General features: G+C 49.6%; 1 protein-coding gene and 1 non-coding gene across 3 annotated transcripts in view; one reads left to right on the top strand and one right to left on the bottom strand.

Moving 5' to 3' along the window:
• Nucleotides 1–272: 272 nt before the first annotated feature.
• Mir8102 (microRNA 8102) lies at nucleotides 273–411 on the bottom strand. The gene has a single exon (NR_106180.1). It is a non-coding gene; the product is annotated as a microRNA 8102 (primary transcript).
• A 192-nt stretch (nucleotides 412–603) lies between these two features.
• The window catches only part of Pip4k2b (phosphatidylinositol-5-phosphate 4-kinase, type II, beta), a 29548-nt gene continuing 11122 nt past the window's right edge, over nucleotides 604–19029 (top strand). Inside the window, exons 1-4 of one of the 2 annotated variants that reach the window (NM_054051.1) lie at nucleotides 604–862; nucleotides 12553–12650; nucleotides 15658–15754; nucleotides 18451–18603. In NM_054051.1, the coding sequence (NP_473392.1) occupies nucleotides 704–862; nucleotides 12553–12650; nucleotides 15658–15754; nucleotides 18451–18603 (507 nt within the window). In that variant the 5' untranslated portion in view covers nucleotides 604–703. Of the gene's footprint in view, nucleotides 863–10784; nucleotides 12418–12552; nucleotides 12651–15657; nucleotides 15755–18450; nucleotides 18604–19029 lie in introns of those variants that run through there. The other variant, XM_030245466.1, reaches the window with a different exon arrangement.

The raw sequence follows: 19029 nt of genomic DNA, 5'->3' as shown, positions 1-19029 counted from the left end.
GGGCGTACCTTGCGGGTGGAGCGAGCCGTCGGCCCAGGGGAGTGGGAAGATCCACGCTTGGGTGGAGCGAGGGGGCGGTCCCTGGTTTTCTAGGCAGGACTTCCTTTCCCCTTTGCCGCGTTACTCCTCTGTCCCCCGGGGTGGAGATGGTATGTTCCAGCTTCTTCTCATGCCGGCCCCTCTTCCCCTCCCGAAGCGGCGGCGCTGCCGCCATTTTAGTACTTCATGTGGAGGCAAAGTCAAAGCCCGGCCTTGAGGGTGTCCGAGTAGGGAGCCCTTCTTGCCGAGTGCCTCGAGGCTGTCCATCCCCAGTCTTCCTCGTTCCCCCGCGTGAAGCCGGCTGGGTTCCCTTCAGGCCGGGAGAGGAGGAGTGGGCGGGGCAGCTGCAAGCGCCCGGGGACGGGCGGTACCATTCCGACGGGGAGGGGAGAGCCGGGATCCAGTGGGCGGTGCCGCCCGGGGGCGGGGTGAGGATCAGGCTGGCCTGCTCCCCGGGGCGGGGCGGGGCGGGGCGGGCCGGCGCAGCGAGGGCGGGGCGTGGGGCGGACGGAACCACCGGGGCGGGGTGGGGAGGTAACGGGACGGGCGCGACCATGGCTCGGTGAGGCAGCGGGGGTGGGGATCGGTTCGGGGGAGGCCTGGGGCCGCTCGCTGGTGCGCTGTCTCCGCCGCCCCCCCTTTCGCCGCCGCCGCCGCCCCGGGCATGTCGTCCAACTGCACCAGCACCACGGCGGTGGCGGTGGCGCCGCTCAGCGCCAGCAAAACCAAGACCAAGAAGAAGCATTTCGTGTGCCAGAAAGTGAAGCTATTCCGGGCCAGCGAGCCGATTCTCAGCGTCCTGATGTGGGGGGTGAACCACACGGTAACCAGCTTCCCCGTGCGCGCCCCCACTCCCTCCGGCCTCGCCACGCTCGCCCCGCGGGTGACGCCTGCAACCCTTCCGCCGAGCCACTTGCATGCCCGCCCACCCGTGCACGCTGTCCGGCCGGGCGTGCACTCCCCGTTCGCCACGCGAGGCCTGGTGTCCCCGTGCTATGCCGTCGTCGTTTCCCCTTCGCTCCAGCCCCTCTGGCTTCTTGTGTCCGTATGCTGGCTCCGTGCAACCCCGGAGCTTCCGAGGGAAGGCCTGGGTGCTGCAACGACGCTGCTTCTACCCTCAGCGTGTTTGTTGCATGGCTATTCCGCTTGTCTCTTATAGCTGGCTACCACATCATTGCTCAGTTGACAGGGCAAGTGGGACTGGCTTGCCTGAATGTTCCTGTTTGTGGTCCTTTGGGTGGTATGGCTGCTCAAAGTTTCCCATCTTCTAGGCCTCCTTACCCCTGACTGTGGACATCCTCTCTGGGTTTCCTTTTTTTCTTCTTCTTCTTCATGAAGACGTATCAACTGGAGAAGCAGAGACTTCTCCAAACCACAGACACTTGACTTGTGTTCCCATGGATGAAGGATAAGTGCGAGCACAAGGCCCGAGGGAGTGTAGACTTGGTTATGGAAATAATGTATCTTCCTCGTTCTTCTGTGATGTTTCAAAGCCATTGACTTCTCGTATGGTTTTCCAGGGTGTGATAATGGTGATTACTGTCTCAGATGAGTGGTCCTTTGGGTCCTGGGTGCTTTGGGATGGTGCAGCAGCCTCTGCCAAGAAGTTGGATGTGGCCGACGTTAGCTGGTTGGCTCTGTTTATGTGCTGTTTGTTTGGGATCTGCTCTCTTTCGGTGGCTTGCTCTCTGCCTTCTCACCGTTTCTTTGTGAGTCCCTACACTGAGAGCAAACAGAGGAAGTGAAAAGACCTGAGGTGCTGACTCCACCAGCCACAAGTTTAGAATGGGGGTGGGTGGGGGGAGGATAACGGGTCGGGTCTCCTTCGGATTTCATTCTTTAGGCTCCATGACTTTTCTGAACACTTGAAATTGTCTACAAGACCAAACAATGACCCAGGGACCCAGGGTCAGGGAGACTTCATTTTCTCTTGCTTTGGTAGAAGACCTAGAGGGTCCTTTGGCTAGAGATTGAGGGACAGCCACCTACACCAGCGTAGATCTCCACGTCTTAGAGAAGAGCGCATGTGTTTGTGAGGTCCTCTCAGGCCTCTTAGTCTTGGGCACATTCCCCTTTTCCATGGAATCCCTGGGCTTAATGAGTGTCCTGGCCGGGAAGTGGGATGCCCGGACCTCTAAAGGAGCTGGACATCAACAGTGAGCAGAGCTTGCTCCTCTTGCTTCGGGGGTCATCTGACATTCCCAGGGAAACTGGGTCAGCAAATTGTGAACCCTGCATCCCTTTCTGGGAGTCACTCCTTGATTTTGTTTGACATCTGGCCTCTCACTAGAAAGCATCCTGTAGCAAAAGCCTGAAGGTGGGTAACTTCATTTCACTCCGGAGACCGAACAGAGCCTTTGGCTCGGGGGTAGCTTGCCTATGCTTGCCGTGAAGATACAGTTCCTTGTCCAGCACCAAGAGGCTCTGTTGGTTAGTGGCGGTTCTTGAGTGACAGGCCTTTTGTTCCTTTTACTCTCTCAGCCATGACCAAGCATCTCAACTTGAATATATACTGGGGAAAGGTGTGTGTGTGTGCACACGCGCACACTCACTGGGCATGCCGGTTCCTGGGATTGTATATGGTATTTGGATGGTATTTGGTTTTCTCATGGGCAAGCAATAAGTCTGCGAAGACCTGGGCATCTGATGGAAAACTGAGGGCAAGAGAGCATGGTGGTTACTGTTGCCCTTTGCTAACTTGAAGGAAGTTTGGTGGGCTAGCTGGAAAAGCCCTGACTTTCCAGGATCCACAGGGATCTGCATACAGGTGGGAGGAGGACCTGGAGCACCACTGCCCTGTATGGGTGAGCTTTGAAGGTTAGGTAGTTAGTGAGTTAGCTGGCTTGCTTCCTTCTGTTCTACCATAAGGTGTCGAGGTGCCCTGTGAGATATGTGTGCCCAGAAGGCCATAACATCTTGCCGTTTCTCCAGGGCATCAGGGCCCAGTTGCTCCTGGCGGGTGGCTGGCCTCCCTCGAGGGTTCCCTTTCTTCAGAAGTGCCCTGTTACACCTCTTTGCCACTTAAGATTTCAGATACCACCTTCCCTTCAGTCCTTCGGGGTCTCAGTGTTTAAAGCCTTCAGTCATGCTGGTCTAGAGCTAAGATGGCATATTGGATGGGAATGCCCATGTCTTCAGCAAAAGCCAGCTACCTTCTCATGAGCTAGTTGCTTTCTTTACTTCTGAGTGGAAAAGAGAAACCTTTAAAAGAAAAAAAAAGAAAAAAAAAAAGCTGGGCAGTGGTGGCGCACGCCTTTAATCTCAGCACTTGGGAGGCAGAGGCAGGCAGATTTCGGAGTTCGAGGCTAGCCTGGTCTACAAAGTGAGTTCCAGGACAGCCAGGGCTACACAGAGAAACCCTGTCTCGAAAACAAACAGTCAATCAATCAATCAATAAAAAGAACTGGCTTGTTTTTGCTTTGAGAGAGGCATTTGAACTCAGTGTAATTAAGGGAGTCCCTGGATAAGACATTCAGCCCCTTGTGTCCCTCAGTGGAGGCAAAGAGGGTAGAGAGGATGTTAGACCCGACAGAGGAGGACTAGTGAGGAAAGAAAAAGTCACCTGGGGTCTCAGCGGATGAAGCTTGGGTACTTCAGAGGGTCTGGGTTCTCTCTGAAGGAATGCAGCACTGGAAGGCCTCCCCGTCTGGTGGTTGTGGGTCCCTTTAGGAACCACATAGACGTGGCACATCATGAGGAAGAGTGGTGGCAGTTGATGGTAACTCTGTATTTACTCTTTTGAGAAACCGCCAGCTCTTCCCCGGAGTGGCTATACCGGCTATACCGTTGTGCGTTTCCGCCAGCAGCCTGTGACGCGGTTACTCCAGATCCTTGCTCCCCTTCTTTTTTAGCATAGGCATTCCAGTGGGCAACAGTATCTCCTTGTGATTTTTTTTTTTTGATTTGCATTTCTCTGGTAACTCATGTTGTTAAGCATCCTTCCATTTGTGCTGGCCATTGTACATTTTCTTTGGAGAATGTCTATTAAACCCTTTGTGCATTTAAAAACAAATTGTGATTATTTGTTAGTTCATTTATGTATTTGTTGGCTTGTTTGTTTTTTGTGGTCCTGCGATATGAACCCAGAGCCTTGTACCTTCCAGGCAAGCACTTCTTTTTTTTCTCTCTCCTTTTCTTTTTTTCTTTCTCTCTCTCTCTCTCTTTTTCTCTCTCTCCCTCTCTTTCTTTCTTTCTCTTTTTTATTTATGCATATGAGTATCCTGTAGCTGTCTTCAGACACACCAGAAGAGGGCATCAGATCTCATTACATATGGTTGTGAGCCACCATGTGGTTGCTGGGATTTGAACTCAGGACCTCTGGAAGAGCAGTCAGTGCTCTTAACTGCTGCGCCATCTCTCCAGCCCATCCTTTTCTTTTTCTTTTCTAACTTTAAGATATAGTGTCATACCAGGCATCTGAAGAAAAAGAACCTTCAAGTAAGGCTAGCCGCCCCCCAGGAGCAATGGAGTCCTGATTCCCTGGTTCAAGCTGGCCTCTAAAACTCAGCATGACCTTGAACTCCTGAAACTCTTGCCTCTACCTTCTGAGTGCTCGATTTACATTGGTATATCTGTTGCTACTCTCAGTTTTATGCAGTGCTGGGTGTCATGCCCTAGAGCCCTGTAGGTATATGCCAGGCATCCTCTACCTACTGAGTTACATCCTTAGCCCCCTATCCACTTTTTTTTTTTTTTTTTTAATGAAGTCTCATTAAGTTGCACAGGGTGGCCAAAACTTCTTCTGTATCCCAGGCAGGCCCTGGGTTTGCAGTCTTCCTAAGCAGCTGGGAAGTCCCCGCCTCCACAGGGCCCAGTCTCTTTTCTTTTGAGCCAGGATCTTTCTCGCTCGCTGTCTGGCATGCAGTCTTCCTGCTTCCTCCTCCCCGGTGCGGAAGTGTGAGCCACCGTGCCCAGCCTGGGTTGTTACTCAGCTTCCTTAGCCCCTGTATTATTTATGCTCATGGCTCCTGGAGTTAATCATGTGGATAATCCAAAAACCATTTACATGAGGAGATGCAACAGACTTGCCTTCCAGTGTGGTGTGCTGAGCCTGGCATTCCAGTGGGTCTGTGTCCCACGATGCGCTGGTTGCTTTGAAAGGGGGAAGAGATAGGCTCAGGACCGTGTGGATAATAAAGCAAGCGCACATCTCCTGGGACCTCTTCGGTCACAAAACTTTAAGTTCCCCCTGTCTGCCAAGTACAATTTATTTTTCTCTTTCTGGTATGTGAGGCTTCAGAGTACGGCCATAGCCTCAACAGCTAAGCTTAACCTTTCCCATCCTCCAGACAGGGAGATTTGGTACAGTTACAGGACAGTTACAAGACAGTTGCTTGTCTCCCTGGGTTTTTCTTTCTGCTCACCTTCATCCTTTAGACACCCCCCCCCCCCAACTCCTGCCTTTCCCCTCCCCCTGCTCATTTATCCTTCAGCCTTAACATTTATCGAGCAGCCTTTGGTTCCCATCATGTGCTAAGGGTTCTCAGCCAAGGGGAGAAATCAGACATGGAAAGAAATAATTACCTGGCCTACGAGGCGGCTCTGCTGCAGGTAAAGGCGTCTGCTACCAAGCCTGACCATGGGCGTTCAGTTCCTGGGACTCAACGTAGTGGAGGGAAGAGGAAAAATGGCTCCTGTTAGTTGTCCTCTGACCTACACACGTGTGCCTTGGGACCCATGATAAACAAACAAATAAACAATAAATAAACAAATTTACCCTGGATGTGATACTTAGCTTATAAAGATGCACACAGGCCTGAGTAGTTAATTCGCCCTGGGGGAAGCAGGGAGCCTCTGAGACAGGACTATCATTCAGCCAGATCTTGGCTTATTCTCTGGGCTTTCATCCTTTCCATTCTTTTTACCTAAGTACTTGTTTTTCTTTTATGTTTTGCCTGCCTGTAATACCCGCAGAGGCCAGGAGAGGGTGTCAGAGGTTCTGGGATTGAAGTTTCAGACTTGAGTGCTGGGAACTGAACCTGAGTTCCCTGTAAGAGCAACAAGTGCTTTTTAACCATCTCTCTAACCCTGGGTCCTCTCCATCCTTATTGGGCTGCTCTGTCATCTGAACTGTTCAATGGGCCCATAAAGGATCTTCCTGCGCACTCACCCAGGCACACGTGCACACTGACTACAATCTTACAAAGCGCCCACCTGGGATTTAGTCAATACAGCAACTGTTAACTTTTTCAGTTAATCTTTGTACTTGTATTGGGTGTTGCACTCAGAACCTTGGTATTCTAGGTAAGTGCTCTGCTACTGAGCTGCACTGCCAGCCTCTTCATTTTATTTTCTTTACTTAAAATAGTAATTTATCATGTATCCAGTGTTCTGCCTGCATGTATGCCTGCAGGCCGGAAGAGGGCGCCAGATCTCATTCGAGATGGTTATAATGTTGCTGGGAATTGAACTTAAGACCTCTGGAAGACGTCTTAATCACTGAGCCATCTCTTCAGCCTTGTTTGTCTGTTTGTTTGTCTGTCCTGCCACCTCAGCTCCTCACCGTTTTATTCTAAGACATTCATTTATTTATTTATGATCCTGTGGGTGTGGTCTCGTGGGTGGAGGTTAGAGGACAACTTTTAGGAGTCTGTTTTTCCATCCAGCCCGAGGGTTCTTGGGATGGGACTCAGGCTATCAGACTTGGTAACAGACGTCCAACTTCAGCCCACCCACTTCCCACACCTCTTTTTAAACCCTTTGAGAGTCTTCTTTCTCTTCCTTCCTTTTTTCCTTTTTGTTTGTTTGTTTTTGTTTTTGTTTGAGACAGGGTTTCACTGTGTAGCCCTGGCTGTCCTGGAACTCACGCTGTAGACCAGGCTGGCCTCGAACTCACTGAGCTCTGTCTGCCTCCTGAGATTAGAGACCTGTTTTTCAAAACTGCCAACACTGGCCTTGAACTTGCTTGGAAGCCCAGTGCAGGCTGGTCTTGAACTCATGATCCCCTCCAGTTTTGGTCTTCTAAATGGCCAGGACTATAGGCCTGCACCACCAGGTCCAGTCAGTTGGTATTTACTAATGACTATTCACCGAATGCTGGATCATTTACCTGTCTCTGTGGTATCACCTGTGCGCCCCCCCCCCCCTTACCTCTGAACTGTACCTCCCACATTTTCCTGCACACACTCTTAATGCTCCAGAAACCGGCACGGTATCTTGCAACCAGGCCGGGTCTTGGCTCTGGCTATCCCTAGACTTTTTTCAGATGCCTTTCTCCGGCACTTGCCCTAGCCACCGGCGCTCTCTCTTTCCCACTGCTAGACAGAGTTAGCTGTCCCTGGGCCTGCTCTTTCATCTCCCGTTATACGTAACACAGTTCCAATGTTCATCACATTGCTTTTGTAACCCGGCTGTCTTCCCAGCCAAATGGAAAAGATGTCTTTTTGTTTGTATATCCCGAGCTTCTGGCACACTCCTGGCCTAAAGTCAATGGAGTTTGGCAGAGACTAGGCCAGATCTGGAAAGGTATTGAATGCCAGGCTAAGGAGTTAAAACTTTGCCCTAGGGTTGGTGAGGAACCATGGAAGATTTTTAAGCAGAGATGTAACATGATCTTATTGTAGAGTCTTCCAGTGTCAAGTGTTCTTGGCAGTGCTGGGAGAGGCTTAAGTTCCTGGTCTCTAGCCTGATGTAAGAGGGCCAAGGATCTTAGAACCTCTGCTCATGTCTCTCCATGTTCCCACTTGAGTGTGTGCTCCCCGAGAGTCCAGATGTGGGGTTTGTTTCATGATCCCCATAAGAGCATGAGTGTCTTATTTCTTTTGTATATACAACATCTCCCTCCCCTCCCCCCTCCTCCCACACATATACCCAACATAGACAGATGCATATAGTAGCTATTTCAATAAGTACTGTTCAACTGAAATCCAATCGAGCTCTCTGGGGATATAAAATTTAGTACAACTAAGAGGAGAAAAGTACTTCTGGTCTCCAGAGTGAGTCACCATCTGTATCCGTGGCTCCACGGAAACCAAAGGTGAGCTATAATTGTTCACTGTTGTACTATCTGAATTTAAATGTTCTGTTATTACGTTGTAGATTCAATAGTAAGGATGGAACTGAAACCCAAAGATAGCCAGCTTACAACCTTTCAAGCCATGTTGTGGTAAGAGTTACACTGGAGAGGTGGCTCAGTGGTTAAGAGCACTTGCTGCTCTTCCTGAGGACCAGAGTTCAGTTCCTAAGCTCACAACCTCCTGAAATTCCAGCTAAGGGGATCCGACATCCTTTTCTAGCCTCTGGAGGCACCCACGTGCATGTTATCATTCTCCCCCATATGCATGTGCAAGCACTTACACAAGTGCACACACACGTACAAATAAAAATAAATGTTATAAAAGAAATGTACACTGCTCTTGGAGGGTCCTGAGTTCTGAATTCCATTTCCAGCACTCATGATGAGTAATAGCCCTGCCACCTGTTCACGCCAGCTCCAGAGGCTCTGTACCCTGTGCCAGCCCCTCAGGTACTGGACACTCATTATGTACACACTGACACACAGACATACACATAAATGCGTAATTAAAAACAAAGCTATAAGCCGGGCAGTGGTGGTGCATGCCTTTAATCTCAGCACTTGGAAGGCAGAGGCAGGTGGATTTCTGGGTTTGAGGCCAGCCTGGTCTACAGAGTGAGTTCCAGGACAGCCAGGGCTACACAGAGAAGCCCTGTCTCAAAGAATAAAAAAACAAAACAAAACAAAACAAAACAAAAAAACCCAACCAAAAAACAAAACAAAAAAAAAAAAAAACCCAATGCTTTAGGTCTGGAGAGATGGCTCAGAGGTTAAGAACACTGACTGCTCTTCCGAACAAAGAAGGTCCTGAGTTCAATTCCAAGCAACCACATGGTGGCTCATAGCTATCTGCAATGGGATCTGATGCCCTATTCTGGTGAGCCTGAAGGGAGAGACAGTATACTCATATTCATAAAATAAATAGATCTTTAAGAAAAAATAAAGCTTTAAAAAAAGATTAAAAGAATGAATGAGTAAAGCATTCCCTAGCAGTTCCTCTTAGAGTATTTCAGCCTGGTCCTCTTAGAATAATCAGCTGTGCCAGGCAGTGTTGGCACAGCACTCAGGAAGCAGAGGCAGGCAGATTTCTAAGGTGGGGGCCAGCCTTGTCTGTAGGGAGGGCTACACAGAGGAATCCTGTCTTAAAAAAAAAAAAACAAGCCAGTAATAATAATAATAATAATATAATCATAGTTCCAGAGCCCTGTCTTGCCTCCGTGTTTTTATGAGTTTGTTTTATGTTTTGTTAGAGCCTCACCTCGGTGTAGACCTGGGTGGCCTGGAACTGGCTGTGTAGACCAGGCTGGTCTCTTAACTCAGATCTGCCTGCCTCTGCTTCCCATGTGTTGGAATTAAAGTCATTTTGCTCCTTTTTTTTCTATGTTTGCTTGCGATAGTCTGACTCACCCTCCTGTCTCCCAATTGCCAGGTCTCCCGGTGTCCCACCCACCTCACTCTTGTCTTTAAGCCAGGATCTTTCTGGGTGTCCCAGGCTAGCTTTAAACTTCAGGTCCTCCCGCTTCAGCCGTCTGAGTGCCTGTTTCTCCTTTAACTTGTAGAGCGAGGCTTGGAATGCCAGGCCAAAGGAAGTGGGATAGCCATGAATTGTCTGATGGCAGAGGAGCAAGGAAGTAGACCGGTACCCACCACAGGCCCGGATTTGACAATCAGGTTCTCTCTCGAGCACCAGCAATGCAGCTGATCTTTTGACCGTGGAAGGTGTAGCCAATGAAGGGCATCACAGTGAGGGATGCTGGGAATTACAGAGCCACCTTTGTCAATCGACATAGGTTCTATTTATTTTTTATTTATTTATTTAATATTTTGTATTTGTTTTTGCAGTGCTGGGATTGAACCCAGGGCCTTCTATATGCCAGTCAAATGCTCTGCCATGGAGCTCCATGCCCAGCCTGCCCAGTCTGCTCAGCCTTTTGTGTTTTGTTTTATTTTACACGGTCTCATGTAGCTCAGTTGGCTTTGAACTCTTGATTTTCCTCCTCTCAAGTACTGTGGATTGCTGGCAGGTGCCACTGCCCCTGCCACAGCCACGACTCCTGGTCTCTGATTATTTTTATCATCCTGGGATGTGCTGCTGCTTCTTTTTGTGTTTGTGTGTTTTTGTTTTTATTGTTGTTGTTTTTGAGACAGGGTCTTTCCGTGTAGCCCTGGCTGTCCTGCAACTTGCTCTGTAGATCTAGCTGGCCTGGAACTCAGAGCTTCACTTCCCTAAACTTCCCTAGTGCTAGGATTGCTCTAAAGATGTGTCGCTGTGGGCTGGTGAGATGGCTCAGTGAGTAAGAACACCGTCTGTTCTTCCAGAGGTCCTGAGTTCAAATCCCAGCAACCACATGGTGGATCTGTAATGAGATCTAATGCCCTCTTCTGGCACATCTAAAGACGACTTATGTATAATAATAAATCTTTCTTTTCCTTCCTTCCTTCCTTCCTTCCTTCCTTCCTTTCTTTCTTTCTTTCTTTCTTTCTTTCTTTCTTTCTTTCTTTCTTTCTTTCTTTCTTTCTTTCTTTCTCGAGACAGGGTTTCTCTGTGTAGCCCTGGCTGTCCTGGAACTCACTCAGTAGACCAGGCTGGCCTCGAACTCAGAAATCCGCCTGCCTCTGCCTCCCAAGTGCTGGGATTATAGGCGTGCGCCACCACCGCTCGGCTAATAATAAATCTTTTTTAAAAAAGGAAAAAAAAAAAGGAAAAAAAAGATATGCCACCGTGCTGGGGGTGGGGGCAGGGCATGTCTGCTCAGTCCCTTTCATTCCTGGCCATCCGCAGCCCACATAGGCTGTAGAATGGGATTTCTAGGTTTAGATCCCTGTTCTAGAGTTCCATGTAAACACAGTTACCTAGAGTCTGCTTTTCTATCTGTTCCTATCAAGGTTTTGGTTTTGCTATTTGTTGAATAGCTCCCTCATTGAACACATGCTCTTGCTCTCTCTCTGTCTCTCTCCCTCCCCCTCTCCCTCTCCCCCTTCCTCTCCCTCTTTCTACACACACACACCCCACACACACACACTCCATAAGTGTGTTGGGCTTTTCACTAACTCTGGGAAAGTGGCTCACTGGCTCAATTAACTTGAAACTTACTCCATCATCTGACATTTCTAAGTAAAAAAAGATTTAGAGCATAAAAGCAGCAGCAAATTAAATGCCAGTTCCCCGATTTGTACTCCTGATGGAGTCCTAATGACTGTAGGATATCCCCTTCCTGCCACATGGGGCCCGAGTAGATAATAGAGGGTCTGCGAAGAGAGGATCTGGGAGACCGAGGGCTGTGCCCTTCACCCCCAGTCCATTAAGTCATGACTTAGGTTTCCTCTGTAAATCCTGAATGCATTAGTGGCCACTGGGTTGAGGGTCAAATGTCAAATACTCTGCTGTGATGGGGGAGGACATCTGTGGCTAATTAGACCACTAATTGACTAAACAAGATGGGGAAGTGCAGGATCCACTCACGAAGGGGGAGCCAGCTCCCTTGCCCAGGCCTTGTGTGCCTGTGCGTGCGTCTGTGTTTCCGGGTGTGGGTGGATGTGTCCGTGTGCCCGTGTGTGTTTATTTGCACTAAGGCAAAGCATTGTTCCCAGTTCAGCATAAGCAGTTTGTTGCGTGAAAAACTGGTCCAGCTTTCCTCATGGGGTTAAAATGAACCAGAGCCCAGATGTTTAACTACCCTGCTCACTTTGTTTTCTCTCTCTCTCTCTCTCTCTCTCTCTCTCTCTACCTCTACCTCTACCTCTACCTCTATCTATCTCTTTCTATTTTGAGTCATGGTCTTCTTATGGAGCTCTGTAGATCAGGCTGGTCTTGAACTCACAGAGATCCTGCCTGTATCTGACTCTAGAGTGCAGAGATTAAAGGCTTGCACCACCACACCCCATGACTTCCAATTTAATCCTTCAGAGATACAAGTTACACCCACTCAGGTCCACCCTGCTTTTTTCTTGCCATGAGCTAATTTCTTTAAAGAACCCTCAGTGTGTATTAAGATAACCGAAGGGCTTCATTTAGTATGCACCGAGGTTGGAGGGCATTTATTCCTTAATGCATTGATTACAGTTGACAAATAGTTTCTGAGTAACTGTCCTGTACAGGAGTGCCATCGTGGAGTCCCCAAAGGTCAAGTAGGTGATCTTCACTAGGCACAATCAGTAGTGTGGCTTGGCATGTGCAAAGTTCTGGATTCGATTTCCAGCATCGGAAAAGAAAGATCAGGCACATGGCATTGCCTGCTGCAGTCCAGCAGGCTCACGAGGTTTATCGGCATAACTGAAATGCGTGGTAGGCCTGAGGAAGCCTCAGGGGACAGGTGCCTTTGGAACCCTTCCTTATCAGGAAGAGGAGACTCGGACAGGTGGAGGTGAGTCTGAGACGAGCAGCAGCAGACAGGGAGAGCCTCTGGACAGGTGGGGGATGCATTCCGTATTGACCGTCTGTCTGTCTGTCTGTCTGTCTGTCTCCTGGCTAAGGCTCTCTCTTTACCCTTGCTTTGCAGATCAATGAGCTGAGCAATGTCCCTGTTCCTGTCATGCTAATGCCGGATGACTTCAAAGCTTACAGCAAGATCAAGGTGGACAATCATCTCTTCAATAAGTGAGTGGTCTCTTGGAGGGTGGGGAGGAGCTAGGTTTTGTGGACCGTCCTTTCCTTCCTTAAAGCTCCTGACAGACACTGTGTCACAACTACACTTGTTGGCAGAGTTGACCAATGGACCTGGAAGATGCATTTAAAAAATGTGATTTCCCCATGCCCGGCTCCCTTCTGTATCAGCCTACCTCCAGTGTCCCCTGGGGTGTGTGGCTGGGCACCCCAGGTGATCCACCCAGGACCAGCTCCAGAGAAGTGAGCTGCTGGGAGCTGAGGCAGCTAGTGTGCTGCGGCAGGGCCCTGTCGTCCCCTCAGTTACTGGGCTTGTTCCTGGTCTGGATGTAGCCAAGTCCTTTGTTCTCCCACCAATGTGGGATAGAATAAACTACGGGCAGAGCTGGGTGTGCAACATCACTGCCCAAAGTAACTCTTCTCACTGGAGACGTTGCAGTTTCTTAGATGTCAGACCAATTCTAGAAGTTGTCTCGACATTTCTGGAGACCTCCCAGTGTTTGTCTCTTACCTATTGAGGATCTACTCTAAGCCGTTTGTTTGTTTGTTTGCTTGTTTGTTGAAACAGTATTTGTCTATGTAGGGTGATGTGGGGCTCACTATGTAGACCAGGCTAGCCTCGAATTTCAGGGAACTCCCACCTCTGCCCCATTAGCTTGGGGATTACAAATATATAGCTAGGATTAAGTGGCCTGAACACTGTGTGGACGAAGTTGGCCTCAAACTTTTGGCAGTCTTCCTGACTCAGTCTCTTGAATGCTAGGATTGTAAATGTGGCAGCCTACACCTTCTAAGCTTTTTCTTATTATTGCTGCCATTGCTGCTTTGAGACAGAATCTCCTGTAGCCTAGGCTGGATCTCAGTGTGGCGCCTTGACCTTTTGACAGCCCACTTGTCTCCACCTCTCAGTGTTGGAGTTCCAGGCCTTCACCCACTCCTGCCTACTGAGCCTTTCTTGTAGCCTTAGTTTTACTCTTTACAGTGGGCCACACCAGAAACCTTTGGCATTCCCATGGTGCCCCGTTCTGCATGCTCCCCCTGGGCTCTGCCATCCTTTGTCCTTCCTCACCAGCTGGGGGAGTTAGCCCGCCATTTTCAGACTGCCGGCCTAGAGGAAAAGCTTAATTTCAGAGGATCTCCTAGTGGCCTCTCTCTGCCGGAGTAGGTAGGGACATCTTGTTCTAGAAACCGTCTGTGTTCAGAACAACTACCTCCCAAGTGTCCCCGAGGAATGGCAGTAGGTCCTATTTCAACAAACAAACAAAAATTGGCTTAGCCTAGATCCTCAGTGGTGCTAGGTAAGAGATGGCCACTGGAAGGTCTCCAAAGATGCTGAGACAACTTCTAGACATTGGTCTGATGTCCAAAAGGCTGCAAAGTCACCAGTGTGAAGTTTGTGTAGTGATGTTGAGCACCAAGCTCTGACTGGGGGCGCTGCTCTTTGAGAAGTTAGGACTCCAGGGCTGACATCATACAGCTCCCATCCGGGGTTTCCCATCCCATGAGCATCTTGGTCCAGAGAAAACATCGGAGTGTGTAACTGTCTTTCATCTTTGCTTCCATTCATTTCAGTAGTCCCAGGTGTGATGTGCAGTAGACAGCAGAGCTGTTCTAGAAGATCTATAGGGAGGCTGCAGGAGGGGCCTTTTATTTTGATTTTCGGGAAGTCTGGCATTGTGGTACAGCCAGAGGGTCTCAGTCCAGACTTACCACGGAGGCTGTGGGGAAGAGCCTCATTTCTGGATGGCTTTCTCTCTGTCTAGGAGTCTGGGCTTGACTGAGAAGTAGCATGGCTTTGTAAAGATGTGATTCCAGGGCTGGCATGTCACTTGGTGGTAGCCTTGTGTGTGTGTGTGTGTGTGTGTCCCTGGGCTTGATCCCTAGGACCACAAAAAGCACAAACAAACTAAAAAACTCCCATTCCTAGTCAGCTGACTTAAGACCGCTTCAGTACAAGCCCCAGGATGTTTTATTACTTAGTAGGAAGTTCAGGTTGGCCTTGAACTCTCAGCACTCCTACCTTAGCCCCCTGAGTGCTGCCGGCATTACATGTGAACACTTGCGTCAAGGCACCTTTATCTTTGGACATCCAGGCAGGGCTCCTTGGACATAACTCTCCTCAGGATATTTGCATGGCAGTATCCCAGAGAAGAATGGCCTTTCTGTGAGAAAGATCTTTCTAGACACTATAGATCCAGCAGATGCTGGGTCTCACCTCCCGGGAGATACACTTTTCTTTGTAAGTTCTAAGGACAGCAAACAAACAAACAAACAAACAAAGACATATGAATTACAAGTGTACACTTAGACGATTCTTACAGAGATGAGGGTAAAGTTCTACCTGCCTAGAATCACCTACAGTGTTTGTTGAAAATGCAGATTTTGCCAGATGTAGTGGTACATTCTCTTTCTCTTCTTTTCTCTTTTCTTTCCTTTCTTTCCTTCTTTCTTTCTTCCTTTCTTTCTTCCTTCCTTTCTTTCTTTCTCTCTCTCTCTCTTTCTTTCTTTCTTTCTTTCTTTCTTTCTTTCTTTCTTTCTTTCTTTCTTTCTTTCTTTCTTTCTTTAAGATTTATTTATTTCATGTATGTGGGTACACTGTCACTGTCTTCAGACAACCCAGAAGATGGGATTGGATCCCATTACAGATGGTTGTGAGCCACCATGTAGTTGCTGGGAATTGAACTCAGAACCTCTGGAAGAGCAGTCAGTGCTCTTAACAGCTGAGCCATCTTTCCAGCCTGGTACATTCTTTTAACGCCAGCATTCTGGAGGCAGAGGTGGGCGGAGGGTGAGTTCAAGGCCAGCCTGGTCTACAGAGTGAGACCTCAAAACAAAAACAAAAACAAAAAACAAGCAAACAGAAAGAAAGGAAGGAAGGAAGAAAATAAAATGCAGATTTTGAGACTCACTTCCAGAATTTCTCCAGGCCACGCTTTGAAGGCTCTGGTGTTGCTCAGGCTGAGTTAGGGTGGTTCACAAAGCCTGTGTCTGCTTCCTCCAGGGAAAACCTCCCCAGCCGCTTCAAGTTCAAGGAGTACTGCCCCATGGTGTTCCGAAACCTCAGGGAGAGGTTCGGCATCGATGACCAGGACTACCAGGTAGGTACGGAGCTGTCTTGGCACAGCAGGGGGATTCAGAGATGTGGGGGTCAGGAAGCCACAAGATGGGCAGGGGTCAGAGTGTCAGCTGTCCCTGGGCTACTGCATCTCCCTGTCCAAGCTCACGCCTAGTGCCAGCAGACCAGGACTGGTAAGCCTGTAGGAGCCTTAGAGGATGCTCCTGCTTTGGGGGGGTGGGAGGGGGGAGCAGCGGGAGATTGCTGTGTGGGAGCAGCTTTTTGTCAGTCTGACACGCCCAGTCTAGGCTGAAGAACCCTTCCTTGGTAGTTTGACTGAGATAGAGCGTGCATGCAAGGAGGCCTGTTAAAAGCAGGTAAGACAGATTAGCAAAGAAAGGCATCAGGGGTAGCAACCTACATCATCCTACTGCCAAGTTAGAGCACCACTCCTGAGCGTGCCCCCTGTCTTCCCGGTGGTGGGCCGGGGACGGGCGACTGCTGCCTTCAGAGCATGATCCTGTCCTAGAAGCCACTGGCCTATGGGGAATGTCAGTCAGGGCAGCAGAGTCTGACTCAGCAGCCATGGCTCTGCACCGGCTCTACCTTGCGCTTAGAGCCCCTTCTTTTCCTGGCACACAGCCTGCTAGTGAAGGTGGAGATTTCCTTTGCCCTTAAGCAGTGACTTTTTCAGTCACCTGTGCTGATACCACAGCGGGATCAAAAACAAGTGCCTAAACCCCAGAAAGCTCTGTTGTGAACCTGCTAGAATTCACAGGGTCTGGAGATGAGAGCCTTCCCTTCCCCTCCCCCCACTCAGGAGGCCACACAGGCAGCTATTAGTGTCCTGAGGAAGGAGGGGAGAGCACACGCCAGGCTTGCGACGGACCTAAGCCGGAGGAAAGGTCCATGGCTGAGAAGTCCTGAGGTCGCCTCCAGCTCCTCTGCTGAGAGCAAACCCTGAACCCAGTCATAACCTGAATGGAGTCTGCTTTTCTGAAAATGTCTTGCCATTTCTGCCACCCCAAGTGGCTTGGCTCTGTTCCTTCCCCTGTGGTTTGTCCCCTGTCCCTGGGCTGTCTCACCACATCCTCTCCGTGTCTGCATCCTGCCTCTAATAGCCTTTTGGGCACATGACGTGCTCAAGGCTGAAATGAGGGCAACAAGGCTGCTGTTCAGGGAGGGGACGCTTAGCTCATGTGTTCAAAGTGCTCGGGAGTCCCAGATGCTGCACACAAGGCAGGCGGCAGGGCTGTGTATCAATCCTCACCTGGCTTACTGTTACAGGGCCAGGCAGGGAGAGAGGACACCTGGTTGACACAGCCTACTCACCTTTTTTGGGCTGGGGACTTATAGGACAGGCTTCTTTAATTTAGCACCCTTACTACTGAATGCCAGCACTCCCGACCTCTTGGTATTGCTGCCCCTGGGAAGAGAGTGCTGGTTCCCCATGGGGTTGTTGTTGTTATTGTTGTTGTTGTTGCTGTTGCTCATTTGTCTTTTGAGTTTATCATGGAGCTCTGACTAACCAGGCACCTGCTATGTAGACCAGGCTAACCTTGAATTCACAGAGATCCACATGTCTCTATCTCCTGAGTACTGAGATTCAAGATGTGTGTCATCAAACCTGGCCTTTATATTTAAGTCATTTTATTTTTAATTACGGGTGTGTCTGTGTGTGGTATGTGTGAGCCAGTGCCATGGCACTCAGAGCTATCGGATTCCCCTGGAGTAGGAGTTACTGTTATGTGCTGGGAATAGATGTTTCAAACCACTAAGCCATCTCTCCGGCCCCTCCAGAAGGTTTTGTGAGGTTGTATTAAGTGACCAAGAAGGACTTCATGAGATTGGGGAAGGTTGGGCAAAGAACCTCCCTGGGAACAGGTCCCAGCGGGTGTGATTTTAGTAACCTGGGCAGCAGGATCACCCCTGCATCTTACCTCCTGAAGTCCACATGCCCTTGTCTATATACATGTCTCACCCTCTCTGGGCTTCTCTGAGCATAGCGGGGGACAGAGGACGAGAGACGGAAGCACAGGCCCCTCTCATTGCCTTCCGACATGCACAGATGAGGCAGGCCCACCCAAGGGAGGCACTGGCAAGAGAGATGACATCATCCTTTCAAGTGATGGGATCAATACCTAGGAAAGAGGCATCCATGCCCGTGGCTCCCTGAGCTGGGCCTTTTGAATCTTTCCTAAGTTCTGTTACCCAAGAGACTCAGTGGTCCCCTTGGTCTGTCTCCCTGTGTCCCGAGTGTCGAAACTTTAAGCAGCTCGCTTGAGGCCATATTGCTTGTGAGGGTCAAGATGAGAACTCGGTCACCTCACACTGAGGCGGTTCTAGTTTCGAGAGCAGCTCTGGGGGTGAGAACAGACGTGTCACACATCAAACACAGAGCCTCGTCTGAGGTCAAAGGTCGGAGCAGCTCTGGTTATCTGGAGAAGCACTGCAGCCAGGGATATGAACACCCTAAGAAAAAAGGGGCTAGGAGACGTCCACCCTGGGCACCTCTGCCTCGGTGTTTGTCTGTCTGTAGAAGTTCTGAGTTGAAGCCAGGATCTTAGGGATGGAGAGGTAGCTCAGCAGGGGGGTGCTTCTCCAGCATGCACAAAGCCCTGAGTTCACCTCTTAGCACTGTGGGAAAGAGAAGGGAAACAAACAAACAAACAAACAAACAAACAAACAAACAAACTGTGTTTCTCATCAAAATCAATTGCTTCTGTTTGGACCCCTCAGAATTCAGTGACACGCAGTGCACCTATCAACAGTGACAGCCAGGGCAGGTGTGGCACTCGCTTCCTCACCACCTATGACCGGCGTTTCGTCATCAAGACTGTGTCAAGTGAGGATGTGGCCGAGATGCACAACATCCTAAAGAAATACCACCAGGTATGGGGAGGCCCACGCCCGGGCTGTGTAATGCCTGCAGCTATGAGGAGTCACAGGCCTGGGCTGTGGAGAATGGGTTGGGAGAGGGAAAGAGAGAGCTGCAGCAGCAGGGATTGGCGGGGAGGCCAGGTCTACTCTGGTAGTGGCAGGCATTTCCTTGTACATTGGTCCCTTTTCTCATTGCTGTGGCAAAACACCTGACAGAAACAGCTCAGAGAATTAAAAAATTGGGGGCCTATGCGACATCTCAGTGGGCAAGGGTGTTTGCCGCTGATCTGTTAGATACTTTTCTAGTGCTGTGGAAAATCACCATGACTGAGACACCTTTTAGAAGAATTTATTTGGGCTTGCAGTTCCAAGGGGTTAGCATCCATGATAGTGGAGTAGAGTTGCAGGCCGAAAGAAAGCTTACATCTTGAACTGAAA

The sequence above is a fragment of the Mus musculus genome, chromosome 11 (assembly GCF_000001635.26).
Source record: "Mus musculus strain C57BL/6J chromosome 11, GRCm38.p6 C57BL/6J".
In the NCBI taxonomy this organism is placed as follows: Eukaryota; Metazoa; Chordata; class Mammalia; order Rodentia; family Muridae; genus Mus; species Mus musculus.
The sequence above is the reverse complement of the archived record's forward strand: the minus strand, read 5'-3'. Positions and strand labels throughout refer to the sequence as shown.